The 22,888-nt window shown below is 51.6% G+C and overlaps 2 protein-coding genes and 1 long non-coding RNA gene across 3 annotated transcripts in view; 2 read left to right on the top strand and 1 right to left on the bottom strand.

Moving 5' to 3' along the window:
• The first annotated feature begins 845 nt into the window (after nt 1-845).
• On the top strand, nt 846-2,061 carry Tnni2 (troponin I2, fast skeletal type). The gene is made up of 5 exons (XM_013150912.2): nt 846-1,051; nt 1,133-1,261; nt 1,377-1,466; nt 1,583-1,759; nt 1,871-2,061. Exons 2-5 carry the CDS (start codon nt 1,139-1,141, stop codon nt 1,964-1,966), a joined length of 486 nt encoding a protein of 161 aa, XP_013006366.2. The 5' UTR covers nt 846-1,051; nt 1,133-1,138; the 3' UTR covers nt 1,967-2,061.
• Nucleotides 2,062-10,988: 8,927 nt separating this feature from the next.
• LOC134470928 (uncharacterized) lies at nt 10,989-15,208 on the bottom strand. The gene is made up of 2 exons (XR_010040193.1): nt 12,723-15,208; nt 10,989-12,152 (listed from the first exon to the last, which is right to left on the bottom strand). It is a non-coding gene; the product is annotated as an uncharacterized LOC134470928 (long non-coding RNA).
• Nucleotides 15,209-15,322: 114 nt separating this feature from the next.
• The window catches only part of Lsp1 (lymphocyte specific protein 1), a 31,989-nt gene continuing 24,423 nt past the window's right edge, over nt 15,323-22,888 (top strand). The window contains exon 1 of the mRNA XM_013150899.3: nt 15,323-15,482. Coding sequence (XP_013006353.1) covers nt 15,415-15,482 — 68 coding nt within the window. The 5' untranslated portion in view covers nt 15,323-15,414. The remainder of the gene's footprint in view (nt 15,483-22,888) is intronic.

Raw genomic sequence — 22,888 nt, 5'->3', positions numbered from 1 at the left:
GAACAGAGTTAAAAATACCAACATTGCTCTGGCAGCCACCTGTGCTGGCCTGGCCCACCCCTCCCTCAGGGACAGCTGCGGCTCCTCACCCCGCCTTGGACATTTTGGGAACACTTTCTCCTCTTACTTCTTACCCTGGGGAATTCTTCCAAGACACTGCCCTCTAAAAAGACTGGAGTCAGGCAGGGCACAGCACAGGGGGCCTCTCTGCCTGTTGAGTGCTGGCCTCCTGTGGGTGAACACTGACACCTCTCTTTCTTCCACAGGCTAAGCTCCAGACTTCAAGATGGGGGAGTAAGTGGCACCCCACATTGGGTCCCTACCAGCCACACCCTTCTCTCACTGGGGTGGTGGGGTCCTGGCATCTTCCCAGCAGCACCCCTGCCCATCTTGGCCACTGTCCATCCCTTTGCTCCATCACACCCATGGCTAACCCTGACACCCTAGTCATGACCCTAACCTCTTTCTTCTCTTCCCTCCCTCTCTCATCCTTCCTCCTGGGACAGTGAGGAGGTGAGTACCTGACTGGGGACCTGAAACCTGGGTGGGGAAGACAGGACTCCCAATGTGGATAAGTTAGTGGGCAAAGCTTTAAGGCCTTGAGGCCCAGGGAAGATATCCCTACTCCCAAAGTGCCCCGCCCACAGAGACTGGTGACAGAGGAAGTGGCTGCCCAGTGCCTTATGGGTCAGGGGAAGTGGGGCCGGGGACTGGTCACAGAAGTGTCACTTCTTCCTGATTTCTGTATCCCATGTATCTCCAGCCTTCCCCTCTCCCCTGCACCATCTCCCTCTCCCAGCCCATATATTGCCTGGGCCAAGAGTTAGGCCAAAGTACCATGGCCCTGAGGAAGCTCTGGACAGAGAAAGTGAAGCCTGAGCTTGGACCAACAAGGAGTCCTTGAAGCTCCTGATTCAGCTGTCCCATGCAGAAGCCTCTGGTCAGGGGGCTCTGGAAGGGAGGGGTGGGTCTGGAACCAGCCTGATTTTGTCCTTTCTGTTCCCTGCAGAAACGCAACAGGGCCATCACGGCCCGGAGACAGCATCTGAAGGTGGGTAGTGCTGTGGGAGCGCAGGAGTGAGGGCAGGAGTGTGGGATGAGAGCACCCTCTCATGGCCCCCTTCCCCTGCAGAGTGTGATGCTCCAGATTGCTGCCACTGAGCTGGAGAAGGAGGAAAGCCGCCGTGAGACGGAGAAGCAGAACTACCTGTCAGAGCACTGCCCACCCCTGCACATCCCTGGGTCCATGTCTGAAGTGCAGGTACCAGCTCTCTGCAGTCAATTGCCCTGGCCTTAGTTTCTCCATTCAAGAGATCCAGAGGAGGGGTGGGCCACTGTGGCCTGACAGCTGCCTACCCGTACCCTTCCCACCCCAGGAGCTCTGCAAACAGCTGCATGCCAAGATCGATGCGGCCGAGGAGGAGAAGTACGACATGGAAATAAAGGTGCAGAAGAGCTCCAAGGAGGTGAGAGGGGGTGCTCCAGCCTGGGGGTGGGTTTTGGCCGCATGGGTGAGGTCATGGTGGGGAGGTACCTGGGGTTTGGGGTCTACCAGGCACTCCCATGACCTCCCTCCTGGCAGCTGGAGGACATGAACCAGAAGCTGTTTGATCTGAGGGGCAAATTCAAGAGGCCCCCTCTGCGGCGGGTGCGCATGTCCGCCGATGCCATGCTGAAGGCGCTGCTGGGCTCCAAGCACAAGGTGTGCATGGACCTGCGGGCTAACCTGAAGCAGGTCAAGAAGGAGGACACAGAGAAGGTAGGCTCTGCTTCCATGGGTAGCTCCCCTCTTCCTTGGGGACCTGGTCGGGGAAGCTGGGACAGCTTTGGGGGTTGTGGGCTGTGGGCCTGAGGCCTCTCACTTCACCAGGAACGAGACCTGCGTGACGTGGGTGACTGGAGGAAGAACATCGAGGAGAAGTCTGGCATGGAGGGCCGCAAGAAGATGTTTGAGTCCGAGTCCTAGGCCTCAGCATCCAACTCACCCCAGGGTAGCATCCAACAGCCCAGCCCAGAAGGACCTGGCTTCATCCCAGTGGTCAATAAAGAATTCGAATCCCATGACTGGTCTGATTGGGTTCTGAAGCCTGCGGTGTGGTCAGCACTGCCAGGCAGTCTGGGAGGAGAGGAAGCTACAAAGGGGTTCAGAGAAGAAGGGCGAGCCCAGGAAGACCCCACAGGGAACCTACCCCAGGCTGCACCTTGGTGCTCGTGGGTGTGGCCATCATCAGCTCCCAGGTGCTCCCTGGACTTTTCCAATACTCAAGGACTGGAGAATGATAGCCCTACGGGCCCCAGTCACATCTGAGGGGCAGTCCCTGGAATGAACTCATTTATGCCTTGGTACCCATATGCAGAGACCCCTCCCCATGGTACAGGCCCAGGCTGGCTGCATCACACACATCCCCAGTGCTTAGGCAGCCCTCTTCTCCCAGGCACCAACTCTTTCTCAGGGGTCCATCTGGGACTGAGACCTGGGAGCCACCTTGGTTGCCTTGGCTGCAACCCCCTTCCTCAATCCCCTCTCACAGTGCTCTGGGGCAGGGACCCATGCCCAATCTCCTGTGTTCCATTCCTGTCCTGGCGCTGGGCACCAAGGCCTGAGTTGGGAAGGGTGAGGTTGAGACTGCGTGATTGATCCCAGGCTTCTCCATCACTTCCTGAGGCCGGTAATGTCATGCCCCAATGCACCAGGGGACTCCATCATCTGGGTGCTTTCAGTGCTTGGTTTAGTAGCAGGGGATTCTGTAGCCAGAGCCCTCAGCCTTATCGCCTACCCAAACCCCAAATCTTGGGTCTTATGCCTAGTGACTGGGCTTCCTCCTCTGCTCTTGTGGGCCAGGCAGCAGGGCAACCTGGGGCACTTGGGCACAGCTGCAAGGATCCTGGGTCTGAGTATCATGAAAGACCATGTGTCAGAGGAGGCTCCAAAGAGAACAAGGGTTAGGGGAGACTATACAACGGGGACCTAGGCACATCCCAGCAGAATCAAGCAAACAAACGGACTGTGGCTTCATAGGCAGGCAGCTCACTGTGCAGGGACTGTGCCTGCCAGAGTCAGGGATGGGCTCCACCAAGTGCGGAGGGGCTGAGATCTGTGAGACAGGGGTAAGTGGGGTACAGTGGACTCTGCTCCCAAAGGCCAGGATTCAATGCTGTCTGCTTTAGGTAAACACTCAAGGGGGAAAGTTACCTCTCCCCCTTTTATTAAGCAAGTAAATGCAAAACACAAAAGACCAGATAGCGATCATCTCAGGCACATGGGATGGGGCAGAGCAGGAAGCAAGATGGGGTGGAAGCTCCTAAGCTGGTGTTAGTTGGGAGACGTTGTAATTCCTGGGCTGGATAGTGGATTTATGGGTGCTTGCTGCATTTTCCCAGTGAGTGAATGAAGTAAAAGAGGCTTAGGCAAACCAAACCTAATCAGACAGCAGACATCAGAGCTGGCTCTGTCCTAACCCTGCTCCAACCTCTCTGCCTATGCTGCAATGTGACCCAACTGGCTGTGGGTGGCTGTGGGTGTCCCAGTGGGAGGGATCCATGTTCACACAACAGAGAGGGTGGAAGGGGGTGATTCCTGTGAAGCAAATAGCCCAGCACTGCTTGTGCCAGCTTGGCATTCTAGAAAGATCTCAGCAGGTGGGGACAGTCAGTAAGGGGGTCAGGGCAGAGGGTGGATGGGATGGGATGGGAGTCACCGTTGTGTCCTGAAAGGAGACATGGAAACATTGAGTAGTGTGGTACCCAGGTTTCAGTGGCTGAGGGAGATGGAGACCAAGTATGTGCCATTCTCGAAGGTTCCAGAACACAACGATCTGGCCACAGAGCTCAGGGGTCATGGGAGACCCGTGGGGAGAGGCATCTGATAGCAGGATCTGGGCTGGAGGTGTGTATCAGAGTGTCCTTGGAGGTGAGATGGGCAGACATGCTGGCTGAGTAACTAGAGGGAGGAGGAGGCGGAAGAGGTTAGGAAGATGAGGTGCTCCTGTGTCTGCCAGAGGTCACGGAGGATGGCATGGCTGTGGGTGTCCCAAGTGACTGGTGCCAGGCAGCGGCTAGGAAAGGGGGAAGTAGGAGAAGCATGCATGGCCACACTCTCAAAATCATAGCCACTGAGGACCACAGAGGAAGGAGGGCTCAGTGGACAAGGTCACAGGTACACAGCGGTGGGAGTGCAGGTTTGGCTGTGCAGGGGATGCGTGCTCACCACCCAAGGGGCAAGGGCGCTGCAGGCTCTGCCAAGCCCTTCTGCAATTCCCCTGCTGAAGGAATTAGGCTTCCAGGGGACACGGAGGCCGCAGAGCTGGGGAGGGAATTCACAGAAAAGCCAGATGTGTTGTTCAGCAAGAAATATGAGTTAAAACAAAAAAATAAAATGTCAGGGAGCAGGTCACGAGGCAAAGACTGGTAGATTAGATCAAAGTCAAGTTTCAGTGTTAGCTATGTGGATGTTGATGGCTGTCCTGGGCTACGTAAGAGAATAGCTTCGTGTTCAGGAAATAGATCGTAAATTCTTTGGAATTAAAAGATGGAGACAGGAAAGGAGGGAGAGAGAGGGAGAACAATGGGAGGTGTGCAGAAGCCAATGTTTCTTTTGCTCTTTTTATTCTTGACACTGGTAAGCTTGAGATCGTTTTCCAAAACATTAAAATTTTCTTCAAATGCTTAAACAATACAATTCTTAAGTGACAACAAAAATGGATGGAAGTGAAAAGCTAATAAAAGTCAGCTACCAGGCCTTCAGAGTGCAAGATGTGGGCAGGAAGGTGCCAGGGAACACTTTGATCACTCTTGGTAGCCCTGGAGGATTCAGAGTGGACCAAGAACCATAGCAGAGTGTTGTCACCTCCAGGGACAGCAGAAGTGGAGACCAGACACCGGACAGACACAGTGATCAGGGTCCTTGGGGAGTAGGTGGATTGTTTGGGATGTAGTTACAGGCTTCTCTCTCTCTCTGGGGGACTGAGATCCCCACTGCTGGGGTACCTGCATGGTCCTGGTCTTTTCTCAGTCTGAGTGCCCAACCTGGGCCAGGACTGGCCAGTCTTCATCCTCTCTGTCTAGCCCAAACTCACCCTGGTGACTGGTTCAACTATATGCCCTCTTCAGTCCCCAAGCACCAACACCCCCATTCTGGTCTCTCCATGCAGCTCTAGAGCCTTTGTGTCTCATTCCCTACTCTACTATGTCAGGATACTCAGCCTCAGTTTACTGGGCCATCAAATGGGTATGGAGAAGAGCCAATTTCCTATAAGTTGATAAGCATCAGAGTTGTAATCAGAGATTGGAGAGAAATAGATTTAATATAGGACACATAATTTATAAGATTATTTTATAATATTCATCCAAAAAGTCAAACGAAGAAGCAAGAGACCTGTCCACTCACTAGAGACCCAAAGAATCCTAAGGAAATGTCCAGCACAAGTCCAGCTAAAGACCTAGAGTCCATGGCAATGTTCTCCACAAATCCAGTTGGAGGCCTAGAAGTCCTGGCAATGACTCATGCAAGTGTGTAGCAAGGATCCGCACTAGGAAGGCTCAAAGGTCTGTGGTAGAGGTTAAAAATTCTGTGCCCGTGGGATGAAGGACCTGTGCCAGCAGGCTGAGGGATCTGCACTGAAGCCAAGAAGTGATGTTCAGGGCAAGGACCAGAGCTGCACCGAAGATAACCACAGCTATCCTCAGTGACAGTGAGGACCCGAGTTCCTCCGACGAGGAAAGCAGCTTGGTGCATATCAGGAAAACCAGCAGGCTTCTCCAGGGAGATCAACAGCGCACCATCTTCCCCTCAGTTCTCCTTTTATGCTGCTGGCAACAACTCTCAGCTGGGCCTTCTCACCTAGCACCATGCTGATTCAATTCAGCTGGGTGTTACCAGTTGTCCATTAGTTTAACTCACTACAATCAGGCACCTCTTTCCAGTGCTTCTTGCCCAGCTTGACCTGTCCTGATTACCAGCCTGGCTTCTTTGGTTGCAGCATGGACCAGTGTTGGCCCTCTTCTTATGGAAACCAGGCTGGACACAGGAAGAAATGGCATTGAGGAGGTTTAGGAGATAGTTTATTACACAAATAGGCTTGACTTGGATTTCTTTCCAGTAGTCAGCCCCAACTGGTGGGGTTTTGAGGCATTATAGGGAAAGAAAGAGGGAGGTACAGAGGTAGATTTAGTGCATTATGATGGAAAGTTGGGTGACATCTTGGGATGCTAAGAAAGTATAAACATTTTAGGTTACATTGTAAGGCCATCAGCTATACAAAGCATGAGTTATACAGAGGAAGAAATATCCTGTTACATATTAAGTTACATTGCAAGGTCATCAGTTATACAAAGGCTTAAGATAGGGGCTGGGGATTTAGCTCAGCGGCATAAGCGCCTGCCTTGCAAGCAGGCAGTCATGAGTTCGATCCCTAGTACCGATAAAAAAGAAAAAGACAAAAAAAAAAAAAAAAAAACAAAAAACAAAAAAAAACAAAGGCTTAAGACAGGGGTTACACAAAGGAACATTTCAAGTTACATTTTAAGGCCATCTGTTAGAAAACAGTACACAAAGGAAGCAATACTTTATTATCAAGTTGATCCAGACATGTTTGCTTGGTCTTGGCAGGCTTTCGTGGCAGGTTTTTATTTAAAATTTTAATTTCTCTTTCATTCTAACTACCCAGCAGCTGACAGCCAGCAGGATTGTCCAGTTTGCTTCTGTGGCCCCTCATTCTTCAGAGTCCCAGGTAGTCACCTCCCTGGGGAGCCTTTCCTGAGCCTTCTGTGAGCCTCAAATCCATTTATTTCCACCTTCCCTTCTACTTTTGATTTGCAAAATCACTACTGACTTGCTTTTTGCTTATTTCTGTCTGTCTCATGTCAGTGGGCAAAGTTGGGGACCTGGTATTATATAGTGCTGCCTGTCTGTAATGCTAGGGAGGTATCTTGGTTAGTTTTCTCTCATATTATTACAAAATATCCATCGCCCAGGATTAAGGAAGAAAAGGGTTATTTAGCTCACAATTTGTGGAGGTTTCAGTCCATAATCAGCTGGTTCCAGCAGGGAGGGGCAACAGTTCAAGGCGGCAGAAGACAGCAAACGTGGCAAGAACAAAAAAGGGGAAGAGAAGCCCCTTTTCCTCCCTTCATTAAACTTCTAAACTTCTCAAGTTGACACAGTGTATTGACCACTATAATGCACCCCTTGTCAGTTTGGCAACAGACACAAACGGTTTCTAGACACAGAGACATGCTTATTCTTATCATTTCACAACTTGAATATTATAACAGGTTTAACAATCTTTGAGAACCAATATTAAGTCTATGAATATTATATTACATTAGAAACATAATATTCCACTCCTGGCCTCCCAAATACTCATGTACATCCCATTATGAAAAGGCAGTTAGTCCATCTCCAAGAGTTGCCAAAGTCCTAACAGTTTCTACATTGCTGAAAAGTCCAAGTCCTAAGTCTCTGAGATGTAAGGCAAACTCTTAATTGTAAACCCCTGTCCAAGTGAAAAAAAAGTTACACACCTCCACCAATCAATGGCACAAGATAAATATTTTCATTCCAAAAGTTACAAATGGGAATACAAAGGATTGGGACCAAAGCAATCCAAAATGGAGCAGGGAAAATGTTAAGTCTTGTACTTAACATTATGCAGCATCTGAGGCACATTGTAAGCTCCAAAGAGCTTGGATGACTCCATTGCTACAGCACTTCTGGTGGTTGTAGCTCCCATGGCTTCTCTCTTGGGCCTAGTTTGCTCCTGCTTTGCAGGTTTCCCTAGATGATTCACATTCCTGGATTTTCCAAACTTCTGGGGTCTACACTGTACCTCTGGCAAGCTCACAGCTTCACGCACTGGCTTCTTAGGGGCACATTTCCTGACCTCAGTCCATAATCAGATAGCTCCAAGGCAGGTTGGTTTGACAGAGAGACAACAGTTCAAGGTGACAACAAGGGCAAAAAAGTGGGGAGAACAGGCCTCTTTTCCTGTCTTATATTATAAGCCAGCTACCCCCTCCTCATGGCAGGTACAGCACTCACACCATCTCCCTTCCCTCCTCTAGCACAGGATGAAGGTGTCCACACAGTGAAGACCCTGGCCCCCTGCTGAGTCACTTAGTTAAACCTCTAAACTTCTCAAGTTGACACAATGTATTGACCATGACAGGAGGCACTAGCACATACCCAAATGCCCAGACCTTAATAGCCACCTACTGAGAGATAAAGGTACAAGTCCCTAGGGCAAGGACAGGATGGCTGTCCTCCCTCATCCAACTTTGCAGGGTTGGACATGACTATACCAAGCAGACTCCCCTCCCCTGGCTGCTTCTACCTCCAGCGAGCACCTCAATCCCTCCAGACAGACACTGTCCAGCCATGTGTCCTCTCCGTCTCCTGTCTTCTATCACTGCATCACACCTCCTAATTACTCGAAAGGCTTCCTGGCATGGAGGCAGCCATCTGCTGTCTGGTAAGAAACCCAGCCTTTGGGAAAGAGCATCAACTCCTAACTCCTCTCTGGGCCCCTGAGTCAGTCTAGGAGGCCTTACTCCCTGCACCCACCTGGAGGCATCTCCTGGCCCCATCCTTATTCCTGGCTCTGGAGGGGATTCCTGGGCTCTCCTAGACTGAGGGTCTCCCCACATCCCTCTGTTGTCCCTTTACTTAGCTATAACCCTCTGGAGACCCTTTTAGTCCTCACTTGCCCCCCAGTGTCTCTCACTTTCCTAGTTCTACCTCTCCTCCAGTTCTCACCTATGACTTCTTGGCCTATTCCCTCAGAAGCGACTCCCTCCCTGGATTTCCACTTCTCCTGCTGTCTGTCCTGCTTGTCAGCTCTCTGCCTACCTGGGCCCGGTGCAGACTTCCTTATCCTGTTCCCAACTGTTCCATCTGTGGCCCTGCCCTAACTTGTTCGGGCCAGGACCCATCCCTGATTCCCTTCTTTCCAGCAGTTAGTGGGAGATGGGGGGCTGGAGCGACTCTAGCTCTGGCATGTGGCATCTTTGTAACCCCCCAGAAAGATCTGTCCAACACCCAGTGCCCCTGGGAAAGGATCCCATCCATTCCACTGTCGTGGTCCAATTACTCCCTTACACAAGTGGTCACAGCCCATGTATCCACATCCCAAATCTTCTTCCTGTCCCTACCTGTGTCTTTTTTGCAGTACCGGGGATCGAACTCAGGACCTTGCGCTTGCCAGGCAGGCACTTACACCACTGAGCTAAATCCCTAGCCCTCCCATCTGTGTCTTGCTTTGTACCTATGTACACAGATATCCCCGACTTCTCTCCCTGGATCCCACGTCTCAGGCAAATGTGGCAGGATGCCCTTTCCTCTGGACATACACTTTGCAGATAGATGTGTGTCCCATGGCAGATACCTCCCCAAAGTCTCATGGGATCCTAGTTGGGTTGTTTGGAAGGTGATTGGATGATGGTGGCTTATAGCTGACTTGCTGTTAGCCATGGGGCCTGATTGGAAGAGGTGGGTTACTGTGGGAGTGACCTGGAAGGTTATGTCTCCCTTCCTCCCTGGACCCTCTCTGCTTCCTAGAAACCAATAATAGGAGCACTTTTCCTCCACCAGACCCTTCCAATATGCCATTTCTGCCTGAAGCTATCTGACCATGAAAGGACTGAAACTTCTGAGACATGAAGTAAAATAGTTTTCCTCTGCTAAGTTACACATACAGGATGCTGTGTCTCAGCAACAAAGAAAGTGACCAGGACAGCATATGTCTGGGCTAGGTCCCAGACCCCCACCTTCCTTAGGGTCTCTCCCCGACCCATGTCAGCTGAACACAGACAGCGGGTCGGGACTCAGGTCCTCAGAACAGGAGCTTGGATCCCAGAATAACTGCAGCAAAGCCCTGACCCCCGGGCTGAGGAAGACACTCCGTGAGGTGCTGGCTGCTCATTACTGCAGCTGATCTTGCCTCTCTGATCAACTGATTGCAGTGCAAGTTTCCTGAAGCCGCCAGCGCAGAAAGCCACAGCAGAGTGAGCTCAACAGTAGATAGTCATCCTCTGGAGTCCGGGGGACTGAAAGTCTGATATCCAGGTGACACAAGTCTGGTTCTTCCTTAGTTCTCCCCCTCACAGTCAGTGTCTCCTCCCCGTCTTCACATGGCTGTCCTTCTGCCTGTCTATGACCTGAGCTCCCTGTTCTGCAAGGACCCTATTGGATTGAATCAGGACCCACCCTAGTGACCTTACTGTGACTTAAGCACTTCTTTAAAGGGCCTACCATTAAAGTCACATTCTGTGGCACTGAAGATCAAGGCTTCAATATACTAACTTAGGGGACTCAGCTTAGCTCACAGCAGTCTCCAGGGCATTTGTGCTTCCATCTGGCTCCTTTGAGATCCTCAACAATCCTATCCTGGGCCCTCATAGCCCCTCCCTCTGTCCCCCCCTTCCCCCAAGGGACCCCCCCCTCAGCTTCTAAGGTTTAGCCTGCCCTTCCCAGGGCTCTGCTCCCCTGCTCCTGTGGCCTGTGGCCCCGCTTCCTCCCTTCAGGTAGGGCCGGCCTGCACCCTTGGTCTGCCACACTGACTCCTAATGGCTTGACACTCAGTGACCCCCCCCCCCACATACATGTTCACTTCTTGGCTGGGGACCTACTGGGACCTCAGGTCACCCCAGTACTCTTGCTCTTGCTGCTCTGGCCAGAGTCACTGAGCACCGTAGTTAAACCAGATGTGCTGCTGCTCTCCTGTGTGTGGCTCATCCATGCCCCCAATCTCTTCCCTATGTCTTGGCCTCTCTGCATTGCTTACCTCACCCTCTTCCCCTATCTCATTGTCCATCTGTCTATAAGCATGCGACTCTGACCCCATCCTCCACGAGGAGAGGAAGTTCCTGCTGTGAACCCCACTGCTGTGTGAACAGCTGACCTCCATGTACCCCAGGCTGCACAGGGTTGAGGCATCTGGAGAGGGCCTGTTTCAACCTCTTATTGTTTCGATAACAAAATACCTGAGGCTGGGTCATTTATGAAGAACAGAAATATATTTCCTTTCAGTTCTGGGTGTCAGGAAGCCCAAGTTCAAGGTGCTGGCAGATTCAGTGTAAGGTGTGTGCTTTCCCCTTAAATGGGGGTATTTTGTTTCTGTGTCCCTATGTGGCAGAAAGCAGAGTACACAGGGACACTACTAGTTCCTTGGAGTCCTTTTGTTCTGACCCACTCCATTGAAGAGATTGGAGTCCCTCCTATGGTTGCCTCCCAAAGTTCTCCTTTTATTTGGCAGAGGACCAGCTACAACTTCCCCCTTGTTCCCTCACCCACCAAGTAGAGCTTAACTGTCTCCTTAGAGCCTTCTGGGGCTCTGTTCCTCTCTCTATCCCTCTACCCAGTACTCCTGCTCACCTGTGCCTAGCAGGAGACACAGGGGACAGCAACAGACATGGTCTTTGCCCAGGTCTTGTCCTTGCAAAGGTCCTCCAGAGATGCCCCTGAAGGCTACCCTGTTCCTCCTGGCATCTGTCTGTGTCCTCTGCCGGCCTTAGGATCCTCCTGACTGAACTTCAGCTGAGCCCCACTGCCCACTCTGTTTTGCTCATATCCTTGCTGGACCCTGGGGACAGGACAGTGGATGAGATAAGGTCCCACCTGCCCTGAACCGAATACTTGGAGTGTGAGTGAACGATCTGGACTGGACAAACAGTTGTGTCTGCTTTTTGGGGCAATACTTAGCTTCCAGAGGCTCAGCCTGCTCTGGTAAGCCTGCCTCTAGCAGAGCACCTGTGGCTCTCAGACAGCATGTGCTGGGACACGGACATGACTGATGGCCTGAGACACTACCCCTGGGCAGCTGCTGGTGGAGATGGGATGGAACTTGGGTGGGAAGGGGCTGCAGCTCCATGGAGGTTTGGGCTTTTGTTTTTAGGTGTGAACCCTTGGAGCGCACACCCCTAGAATGGTTCAGAGGGAGCAGGAAGGCAGAGGCAGGGAAAATGTGAAAGGGCTTGAGTCCACTCCAGTGCAGCTCACATATTCTAGGGTGCAGGGAAGCCAGGGGTGAATATAGGCAGCAGAGATGCTGGATGTGAGCTGAGGACACATTCTGTGCTCTCAGTGTAGCAGCTGGTCCTCCTCAGCCTGGGAAGATGTCTGTCTACGTCCTCTGAGAAGCAGGAGGTAGGAGGGTCACCTGCCGAAGAGGTGAGGGAGGCTGCTTTTGGTCCCCATAGCACCTTGTTGGGATAGCCAGGTCTCAGGTCATCCTCAAGTTGAACCTGTCTAGGACTCCAGTTAGTCTTGGAGGGCAGGAAAGGATGCCCCCACCCTGTGGCCCTGGCCTGCACTGGGGCATTTTTGTTGGACAGGGAACATCCTACAGCCACCATAAAAATAAATTACAGATTTCCAGGTTGGGTTCTAAACCACAGACTTTTTTTTTTTTTTTTGGGCAGTACTGGGAATTAAACCCAAGGCCTTCACACTAACCTATATTCCCAACTATCCTCCCCACTTTTTTTCCAAGACAAGGTCTTGCTTGCAATTTTTCTGCCTCAGCCTCCAAGATTGCAGGCATTACAGATAGTACCACCATGCCAAGCTTATGCCATAGACATTTCTCTCTCATAACTTGGGGGCTGGAAACTGTGCCCTAAGTCTAGCAGCTGGTCCTTCCCAGCCTGAGAAGATGTCTGTCCAGCCTCCCTGGGCTTCCGTGTTTGCTAGCAGTTCTTGAAGTTCCCTGTGTCAGAACATCACTGACCTTTGCCTGCATGATCGTGCGGCCTTTTCTCTGCGTGTGTCGGAGGCCAGATTTCCCCTTTTTGTCAGGACCACAGTCATACTGGTGCAGGGCCTTCCCCAATGACCTCATCTCCACTAGCTCCATCTGTGGCAACCCTATTTCCAAATAAGGTCACATTTTAGCTCCTGAGGTCAGGACTTCAGCATATGCATTTTAGAGGACATCATTTAGCCCACAACAGGAGGGATCAGGTTCTGCCCCTTCTTGGGAGTAAGAGGGTAGTGGAGGGAAGAAGGGGTTCTGTTGGGGACCAGGGGCTGGGCTGAAGCTCAGAAGGGATAAAAACTACCATTTGAGGTGGGATTAATAAAATGGGCCATAGTGATTGGCACCTATAATCCCAGCCACTTAGGAGGATGTGGCAGAAGGATCACAAGTTCAATGCCAGCTTAGGAAACTTAGCCAGATCCTATCTCAAAACAAAACAAAACAAAAAAAAAAAAAAACAAAACAAAACAAACAAACAAAAAAAAAGAACGGCTGGGTGTAGCTGGTGGTAGAGCATCCCTGGGTTGAACCCCCAGTACCGCAAACAACAGGACAAAGTGTGTTATCAGGCAGGTCACACTGAGCTTTCAGGTCAAAGAAGTCTTAGTCTGTTTTAAGTCGCTATAAAACAAAAAACAGAAAACCAAAGAAACCTGACTGGGCAAAAAAGGTTTACTTGGCTCATGATTCTAGAGGCTGAGAGGTTCAGAAGCAGGGGCTGGCCTCTGGTGGGGCCTTCTTGTGGCTCTGTGACAGGCAAAGCACATTAGTTCATAGACTTACTTAATCCCCAGCTACCCCATGAATCCATGGATGGGACCTAATCCCCTCTTGAAGGTCCCACACCTCAGCACTGCTGCACTAAGGGCTGAGTTTCTAACACTTTCAGGGGACACATTCAGACCACAGCACAAGGCCATGGATTTACACTCAGGCAGAGCTGACTCCATGGGCCTGAAAGGGCCCCTGCTTGGTTTCAGGCTGTGCCACCTAGGCAGTGAGTGGTGGGACAGAGAAGACATGGACCTCCATCTGTCTCTCCTTTTCTAGCCGTGAGGTTAGAACAACCTCACCACCATAAGCTGGGGGCAGGTCCTGAAAATGTTGGGCCCAGACAGTGACCCACTGGCAAAGTGCATCAGGATGAGGAGGTGCCCGGCCACTGCCCTCCAGGAGCCCAAGGGACCCCTTAGGACAATCTTGGGATAGAGGCAGTCCAGTAGGAGCCGTAGGCTCTGCCATGGCCCATATGTGCTCCTAGCCATGCACCAGGGAGGGATCTTGAGAGCTCTAGGAAAGACGGTATAGAAAATCCCAAAGGAGGAGGCAGCTGGCGCTCCCAGCCAGGCCTGTAGATTCAACTTGGCTCTTCGGGCAACTTGATTGGGCCCGACAAAGTGATCGATGGCTGGGGTTGGGGTGGAGAGCACAGTGCTTCCTCCCTTGGCTTCAAGCAGGGTGAGCCAAGCTGTTACCCCTCAGTGGTGAGTGGGAGGGGATGTGGGCTCACTACCTCCATAGCTAGTAGGTTGCTGGGCCTACTTTAGTGTCTCCCTACCCCAAGGCTCTCTCTGTCCCCCCTGTCCCCAGGGCCCTTTAAGGTCTTTCACTGGGATTCCTCAGGCCACTCGCTGGCAGGGTTTGGCAAGATGGCACTCCCTTCTTTCTCTTTGGCCAAAGATTCTTACCAGAAAAGCCTCTGCTGCCCTTCACCGCTCTAGCTGCCCCAGGAACACCTCAGTCCAGTCCCCCAGATTTTGGAACCTGATCCCCATCTTCCCAGCATCCTGTGCTGACTCTGGAGTCCCCATGAGGACTGTTAGCTATAGTTCATCCCTCCATCCCTGCTGGTGTTCCTAGGAGAGCCGCTGAGTCATTCTATGGATTCTGGAGACATTGGCTAGCTGTGTGGTCAGTTTTGAGAGCCTAGAACATGAAGATGAAGGACAATGGAGTCAACAGGACAGGGGATGGAGCAGGTGATCAAGGCAGCCGTTCAACAGTTTGGAGTAAAGACAGTGCAAAACAGCACCAGACAAGACCTGGGGTACAAAATGTGGAGCATTGTATATACGGGCCCTGATGTCCTTGCGCAGCATGGACTTGTCAGAGGTATTCAGGGCCATGACTGTGGGCACTGACAACAGATTCTGCTGGCTTCCACAGGTGCATGTGGAAGGATGGGCCTCTGTGAAGGCTTCCAGCTAGAGGCTGAAATGCTAATATAGATGCTCTAGGAGCATGGATCAGTTCCCTGTCCTGAGGGAAAACAGGGCTCACGGTGTACTTGAGGGTGTACCGGGACTCCAAGGGTGCATGGAGTGTCTCAGCCTGGCCTTACCCCCACCAGAGCTGTGAAGAGCCTTCTCACCCCACCTCTGCCTTTGACTCCTTTTCTCTCAGCTGGGATGCCTGTAGCTTGCTTAACACTTCCTGAGAGGTGGTTTGGGTTTTGAGTACTTTTTTTTCCTTTCCTCTTGCAGCAACAGATTAAAAAACAACACCCCAAACCAAGCCCCAATGGTTCCAAACCTCAACCTGCAACAGAAGGGGGAAGTGAAACCTGGCTGGGTGGGGGCTCCGGCTGCAGCCGCCCTGCCAAGGAAGCACCAAGAGCCACAGTGCACAGACAGCAACGGCATCAGGCCTAGACGTGAGGCCCATGGCAGAGGCTCCAAATGCCCCAAGCTCCGAGGAGCAGGAGGAGCTGCTGGTGGAGGAAGGCACCGGGTGAGTGTCTGTGGCAGCATCCAGGCTGTACATCTGGTTCTCGGGATGCACAGTTCTATGCAGACTCACCCTAGAGATCAGCTGCCCTTGGTGGGGGTAGACTTGTGGGTCCTCCCAGGGCCCCCTTTTCACCTTGAAGCTGGATATATCTTCTATATGCTTCTGCAGCTTGGACTCGCTATGGGAGCTTGTAGGATCCAATGCATAGGGTAGGTGGAGTGGATGCCCAGTGTGTGTTGGGGGATGGGAAGAACAGTACCTGTGCTGGGAAAAGCATGGCTGGGGAACCTGGGTGTGCCCTAGGAAGGAGGCTGCTCCCCAAATCTGCCCCTACCCTGGAGTGATGGAGGAGTCTGAAGATGAGGCAGAAGCCTGTTCCGAGTGCCAGCGCCATGCTGTGGTTAGGGCAGGGATGGGAGGGGCCATGGGCAGACACTGGGCGTGGACTGCTGAAGAGAAATCTACTGTGTGCTGTGCCTGGAGGACCACCAGCCACAGGAACTCGAGCTGCCAGCCTGCTCAGGAGCAGCTGGGTTTGCAGGGGTTGATGGGCAGCCACCCTACGATGAGGTCAACATACAGGGTGGGCCTAGGTCCTGATGCTTGGGGTCCCTGGATTGTGGGGAGACATTTCAGGAGGCCAAAGGTGCCACTTAGCCCTGGGTATTGGTCTCTGAAGAGCCAGGAGGGAACAGGCAGGGTTTGGGAACAGGTGGTGCTTGGGGTAGGGGTTGGGAGAACCTTCTAACACTTAGGGATGGAAGCCCTTTGGTGGGACCAAAGTGGCAGTGCTCCCAGATATGCTGAAGGGAAGCGCCAGGTGCAGCTCAGACACCCAGAGCCCACAGCTTCAGCCTAGGCCACCTACAGGGGTGGCCTCAGAGTATGCTTTGGGATGCTGTGCTACAGAACCCCACTGAGCAGCCATGGCAGGGACCCTTGGCCTCAGGCTACCTTGCAAAGTAGATCCTAGCCCCAGCAGCTAGGTGGGTTGCAGGTCTTAGCAGAGACATCACAGAGGAAAGGCATCTACATGAATGGAGTGTGTGGAGGGAGGCAGCAGGTTAGCTGCATTTCGGCTATTGCACTGTGAAGCCCATTTGAAAATTTCCTTGGGGGCAGCTAAGGTGACCCTTCAGTACCAGGAAGTGGCGTCAGAGGCTAAGCAGAACCCCTGGATTAGGTCTGAGTGGGTGGTCCATGCTGTCAGGACTCCCCTGCCTCTTTGAGGGAGCTCCCAGGGTAGGGGGATGTGCAACCTGAGAAGCTGAGCAGGGTCAGAGGACACTCTGTCCCAGCTCAGTGCCACAAGGTCACAAGCTACTGGGTGCATAGAACTGGGCAACTGGGTGACAGCTGCATCCCGCTCATAAGTGCCCTCACGTCAGTGCTGTCCCCAGTGCTGGACCTGGCTCTGCCACCTCATGTCCATAGAAGGACAGGGTGTGAGTGTCCTGGCTGGCCCGTCTTCCTCCTTGGCCCTTCCTTGGCGCCGCCCCTCTTCAGCTGTCTCAAATGTCACAGATCCCAGGCAGTGTGGGGATGGCGCTAGAGGCCCAGCAGACCCCCATTGTCTTGGTGTAGATCTGGAGTGGGCCTGCCTGTATTAAGAGCTCTGGCTGGAGAGTCCTTGGGCCTCAAAGAAGCCTGGGAAACCCCCCCGAGAACTTCCCCACCCCATTGCTGCCAAATGTGTACAGAAGGAGAGCATGACACTGACCTTTCAGAATGAAACTGAGACCTGGTGAGGGGTGGGGTTCTCCTTTCATGAGGTGACTAAGGAAGCAGAGATTTTCCAGTCAGGAGAAAGAGAAGTCCCTGACACCCAGGAGGGGGTATATGGCCTGGGAAGCCCCCACCGGGAGTCCCCAGGGAGGCAAGGCTGGGCAGGATCTCCTGGGCTACAGCAGAGTGGGAGGAATGGCCCTGTTCTCTTCACACAGGGGCAGGAAAGCACAGTCTGAAGGGCTCAGGATACACCTGTCCCCTGTCCCACAGGCCCAACACAGCTGGGCTTCTGTCCGGAAGGCCAAGAGCCGTGCTGTCTTCCTCCTTTTGAGCAGGGCAGGTCCCACCCCCTGGCCTGCAGGACTGTGCAACTTGCTGGAGGGGTCACTCTCTCCCTACCCACTGCTCAGCTACTGGGTCATTGGTCTGTCCTTGTCCTATCTACCCCGGGGGTGAGTGTGACATTTCAACAGTGGCTCTGAAGGGGACTCTGGGTGGCACTGAGCTGGCTTTCTGCTCCATGTCTCTAGTCTAATACCAAGAGCAATCTCACCCCACATTTCCCAGATGCTTGAGGAGCCATTGGCCTAGGGACCTAGGGGAGGGATTGTAGTCACCTGGCTAACAGTACCAGGAGAGGGCAGGATACCTTCTGGATCTCAGATTCAACATGTCCAAATCCTGGAACTCCCAACTCCATTAAGGACCCATGCCCCAGCCCAAGGCCCAACTGTTCCAGGCACCCTCCATGTCTGTGGCAGAGGTCCTGTGCCTCCTCCAGCAGCCAGGCTGTCTGCCCTGTGGCTGCCCTTCTGGCTCACTGTGGAAGAACCCAAATACTGTCATCTCCCCTTCTCCCTGTGCTCAGCTAAGGGAAGGGGCAATTCTGCCACTAGACTCTGGACTCCCTTCCTGAGTCATCTGTTCCTCTGAGCTCCAGCCTGTAGGCTTTGGGTGCTTCCACAGTCAGGTAGACCAGGCCAGTCCCTGTGGGCCTCCCTTCCTCCCCTGGGTCAGGATTTTCCTAGAGAGGGGAGGCTGAGCTTAGGTCAGTGATGAGCACTTTCCTTTTTGCTGGGACTGGCAGGTCACCAGCTTTCTCCAGCCTTCCATCTGGACCCTTGGGCCCGGGGGAGGGACCAGATGCCTGGCACACTTGGGAACATCACAGGTCCTGTCTGTGATGATTCTGGGAAACAGAAACCTTCCCTTCCACCTGCCCTCTTTATGGCCCCAGCTGTCTCCTGACAGAACAATGCTGGATCTCACGTAGGCAGTGCCGGAGGGCTCAGGGACAGATGGCCCAGAGCAAGATGCCTGGTCAGATTGGCAGCCTGAGTCTTTCCAGCCTTTCCTCTACTGCCACTGGTGCCTGAGGGAGGAGGGAGCCCCTAGAGAAATGAGGGCTCAGCAGGGGAGGGGGCCGTGGGCAGGTGCCCATGGCCTTTCCCTCTAGGTCCACAAGCTGGTGGGGAGGGTTGGTTATAGAGTGTGATTGTCAGGGGGAAGGGAGGGCAGTTGCCCCCGTGGTGTACATTAGTGTTTCCTGGAACCTTAATTTACCATTTGCAGGATCCCACAGCTACTCAGAGCTAGCACTCACCTGTGAGAGTACTTGCCAAGCTCTCACTTTGTCCCCCAGAGTCCATCTGGTAGCCAGGGATTTCGCAGTTGGACAGATACCCTTGAGGCTTCAAAGGGCCCACTTCGAGTGTGGCTGATGCTTCAGAGGGCATGCACTCTGTGGGCTTAAATTGGGGTGCTGGGGGCCCAAGAATACTGCTTGGGCTGCCCCTTGTGTGTTACCCATAACCCCATAGGGTGCATCCCCTATCCTACACATGGAAGTTGCTAAGTGGCCAGGCCGCTCAGTGAGGCACAGCCAGGCAGAACTCCAAGGTTTCGACACACGCTGGTTCTCTCCCAGGACAGTGCTCTCAGCTTCTTTTCCAATCCAGCCCTTTGCATCGGGAAACCTTCTTTGCAGCAGCACCTAAGGATCTGGGAGATGGGGGTCCAGGGCTACAAGTTGCCCTGGAGGAACAAATCAGGAGTGGGTGAGGTGCCTTCCCAGGGATGCCTGGGAGCGCCTGAGTCTCTTTCCCAACTCTACCACTACCCAGCACCCAAGGACCTGGGTGAGGGACTGTGGGATACAAAGTTTATAAGCAAGTAAAGGATAGAGGCATTTGGACCTCCCAATGCAGTCCAGATCAGGGAAGTTGGGGCTGGAGGTGCAAAGCCCCTGGCCCTTTCTTGGAGCCAGGTTCTTGGAGCCAGGCCAGTCCTGTGCAAGTTCCATCTGCTAGCTACCTCCCAACTTGGCGGAGAAAGGAGACTGTCTGACCCCACTACCTGGTGGGAAAGGGCTGCCTGGGGACCCAGGAGTTGCTCTTTCTCCAGAATGCTCCCTCTAGCCAAACTAGGAAACAACTTGAGCTTCTGTACTACTCAGAGCTAGAACAGGCCAGGCCTAGGAGGGCTGCCTGGGGCCTGCCTCCTGCACCTCACCACATGACTCCTATGAGCCTGGGCTCACTGGTGGCCAAGCTATAGTGGCAGTCACCTCCTCCCTACATGGGAAAGGTGCTCAGTCAGGGTCCAAGAAACTCTGTCAGCCAGGAATCCCGGAGTCCATGCCCTTTCATCTTGCAGAGCCTTGGATCCTCTGGTGTCACACAGAGGAGGACATGAAGCAGGGAATGCCAACTCCAGGCAAGCTGAGCCTCAGACAGTGCTTCTTCCCACCACCAGACTCATCCTTCTTGGATGCAGCCTACTTTTTTGATGGTTAGTTTCTAGGGTAAGCCAAGGGTACATCTTCATCCTCTAAAGAGTAGCGGGACTTGGGACAAGTGGACACGCTAGTTCATTCCAGAGGAACCCAGACAAAAGTTTTTAGCATTTCTCCTAGCCCCAAATCCAAACTCCAAGCTTTATTAGCATCATCACCACCACCTTGCCTATTGTTAGAGGTGCTTACTTGGACAGAGAGACACACTGAACTGAGGTATGCTAGAAGCATTTGGAGGCTTTCTCCTCTGTGGATCAGAGAGGTTTCTCTATCAGAAGCCACCCAGGACTCACCAAGCCCACTGGCCCTGACCTTGGCTGTACCCAGGAGCTCTCACTGTTCTTTACATTTTTCACTGGGACCCTGCTCTGTGAGCAGAGTGTGGAGAATGTGTGAACAAGGCAACAAGTTCTTATTTCTCCAGACCCTGTTTAGTCTCTCCTCCGGTATTTGCCTCCTGGGCCAGAAAATTCTGCTTTATTCTTGGGCCATAAGCTTATGAACCATGTCTTAGTCACAGAGGAAAAAAATAATAAAATAAGACTCAATGACAGAAAAAGTATAAGTGAAAAGGTGGATGAAGAAAGATAGGAGGCAGAAAAAAACTGGACAGATGAAGGGATGAGTGGATGGATGGATGGATGGATGGATGGACTGACATACAAATGGGTAAATGGATGGATTGGAGGATGGGTACTTGGGATGAAAGTATGGATTGGCAAATGAGTAGATGGGTTGACTATAGATAGATAAATGGACAGATTAGTAAAAGAATATCTAGAGAGAGACTTATAGATAAATATGAACAAAGGATAGGTGAACAAGCATAGAAATGGCCATATACAACAAGAGATGAAGGGAAAGTAAATTAACAGAAAAGTCAAATGAATGAATTGGTGTTGGATGAACTGTTCAAGAGATAGATGGGTGAACAACCACCTCTCAGTCAGGAATTTTGTACTCTCTTCCTGGAATATTGTGTCTTGCTGTTCTTTTCTCCTCCTCTTCCTCTTCCTCCTCCTCTTGCTCTTCTCCTCTTCCTCTTCTCTTTCTTCTTCCCTTTCTCCATTCCCCCTTTAAACTCTCTTTTCAAGAAAATGCTCATTTTCCCCACAAGGCTCTCCTTGACTATCATACACAAAGCATTAATCCTGTGTACAACTTACCTCATCCCCTTTCCCTGATTTTTATTTTCTGTAGCACTTATCATCATCTGATGCATTACAGTACATATTTGCTTATTTGTTTGTTCCCTCTAAAATATCAGCATCATAAAAGTACAAACTTTGTTAATGTTGAATCCCCAACACCTTAAAGGTACCTGGAATTCAGAACAAATTTGCTGAATAAATGTTTAGATCAATGGACAAATACATGAATAAGTAAATGGAAGAAAGGTGGGATGAGCAAATGGATGAAAGAAAAAGACAAATGACACTGGCTGAGGCTGATTGTATTTCAGAACTATTTTAAGTATTAACTTTCTCAGATGACTGTGTTCAGAAGTATACACACAGATGTGTGTGCATTAATGTACGAGTGTCTTGCTCGGAGGAAAAATCAGTAGCCAAGTGGATGGTTAGACAAAAAGCAGCACGGAAAAATAAAACTGGGGCAGATGAATGAAAATAAGCACAAAAGACTGCTGGGAGACTGAAGCATGTATTAAAGAAAGCATCATAGCTAGACAAATAAATTGCCGGGTGAAAATAATAGTAGAAATTAACAAGTAATGAGTAGTTATTGTGTTCTGAGTGGATAAATGGCTTGCTGGCTGCCCCAAATGTTTTGTACATATTGACATTTAGTTAAGTGGATGGATGGAGGAATGAATGGATGGATTTTTTTAACTAATGCAGACAGAGATGGATGGACTTGGATGTGTGTGTGTGTGTGTGTGTGTGTGTGTGTGTGTGTGTGTGTGTAAGTTTCAATTGATTGAATGGAGAGCTGTATTAAAGCTTATATAGATCAGTGGATGGAGAGGTATGTGTGGAATTGATAGATCAATAAATGATACATACAAAGACAAGCATAAAGAGAAGACGAATAGAGGCAGGGATGAATGAATGAAGTGGATACATGAAGAAATGGATGGATGAATGGACAAATAATAGTAAAACTGGCATTAAAACTCAACCCCATTCACCATATAAGAACATGTCCTAGTTGTAAAACACTGAATCTTGGCCACTACTTTTAAAGCTATGTTCTTGTCACCTTCTAACTCTCAACAGTTCTGACAGTCAACCATTCTCTCAAATCATTCTAAGGCAGTCTCCTGTCTGTGACAGTATTCTTTCTTGGCCACATTTTATTCCTGGCAATCTGTGACTGTAGACCTAGGTTCCTCTGGGTGACCTAATAATTGTGTGGTCAGTCTGAGACCCAACCCTGCTTTCTCCCTACCTGTGCTCCATCAGACGCTGAGGTCCCTACAGCTCTGTGATGCTGAGGATGGGCAGTGGACACAGCTCTTTCTGCTGTGTACCCGATGTTCCTTGAATGGTGCAGAACGAGGGGAAATGCTGTGAGCTCCCTCCTCAAGACCGGCCTGGGAACCAATACTGTCGTGTTGGGGTGGGGCAGATTTCCTGACCCTGGCAGTCACCACCCACCGCCCACCACCTGAGTCACTGCAGACCTGAGTAATAATGGATCCTTGTGGAATTTTCCAATCCTTGCTCCTACTTTTGCCTTCCCGTGATGACTCATTTTGTGTGCTCAGCCACTCATCTACCCTATCATGACCTTGTCCTTGGTTCACTCAGTATTCTTTAGCTTCCCATGACCGTGATACCCGACCCAGTCACAGGTTATACTAGCTAGGCATGAAAGAGGGTCCATTTCCCTGTGACATGGAGACAGAGCTGCTGGGGACTGG

The sequence above is a fragment of the Cavia porcellus genome, unplaced genomic scaffold (assembly GCF_034190915.1).
Source record: "Cavia porcellus strain 051 isolate PalLab524CR breed Dunkin Hartley unplaced genomic scaffold, mCavPor4.1 scaffold_17, whole genome shotgun sequence".
In the NCBI taxonomy this organism is placed as follows: Eukaryota; Metazoa; Chordata; class Mammalia; order Rodentia; family Caviidae; genus Cavia; species Cavia porcellus.
The sequence above is the reverse complement of the archived record's forward strand: the minus strand, read 5'-3'. Positions and strand labels throughout refer to the sequence as shown.

What these genes read in the sequence shown, in the direction of transcription:
- Tnni2 (XM_013150912.2), top strand. Translation starts at nt 1,139, where the DNA reads ATGCTCCAGATTGCTGCCACTGAGCTGGAGAAGGAGGAAAGCCGCCGT. An exon ending in GGTCCATGTCTGAAGTGCAG is followed by an intron (nt 1,262 to 1,376) that starts GTACCAGCTCTC and finishes TTCCCACCCCAG; the next exon opens with GAGCTCTGCAAACAGCTGCA. An exon ending in TGCAGAAGAGCTCCAAGGAG is followed by an intron (nt 1,467 to 1,582) that starts GTGAGAGGGGGT and finishes CCCTCCTGGCAG; the next exon opens with CTGGAGGACATGAACCAGAA.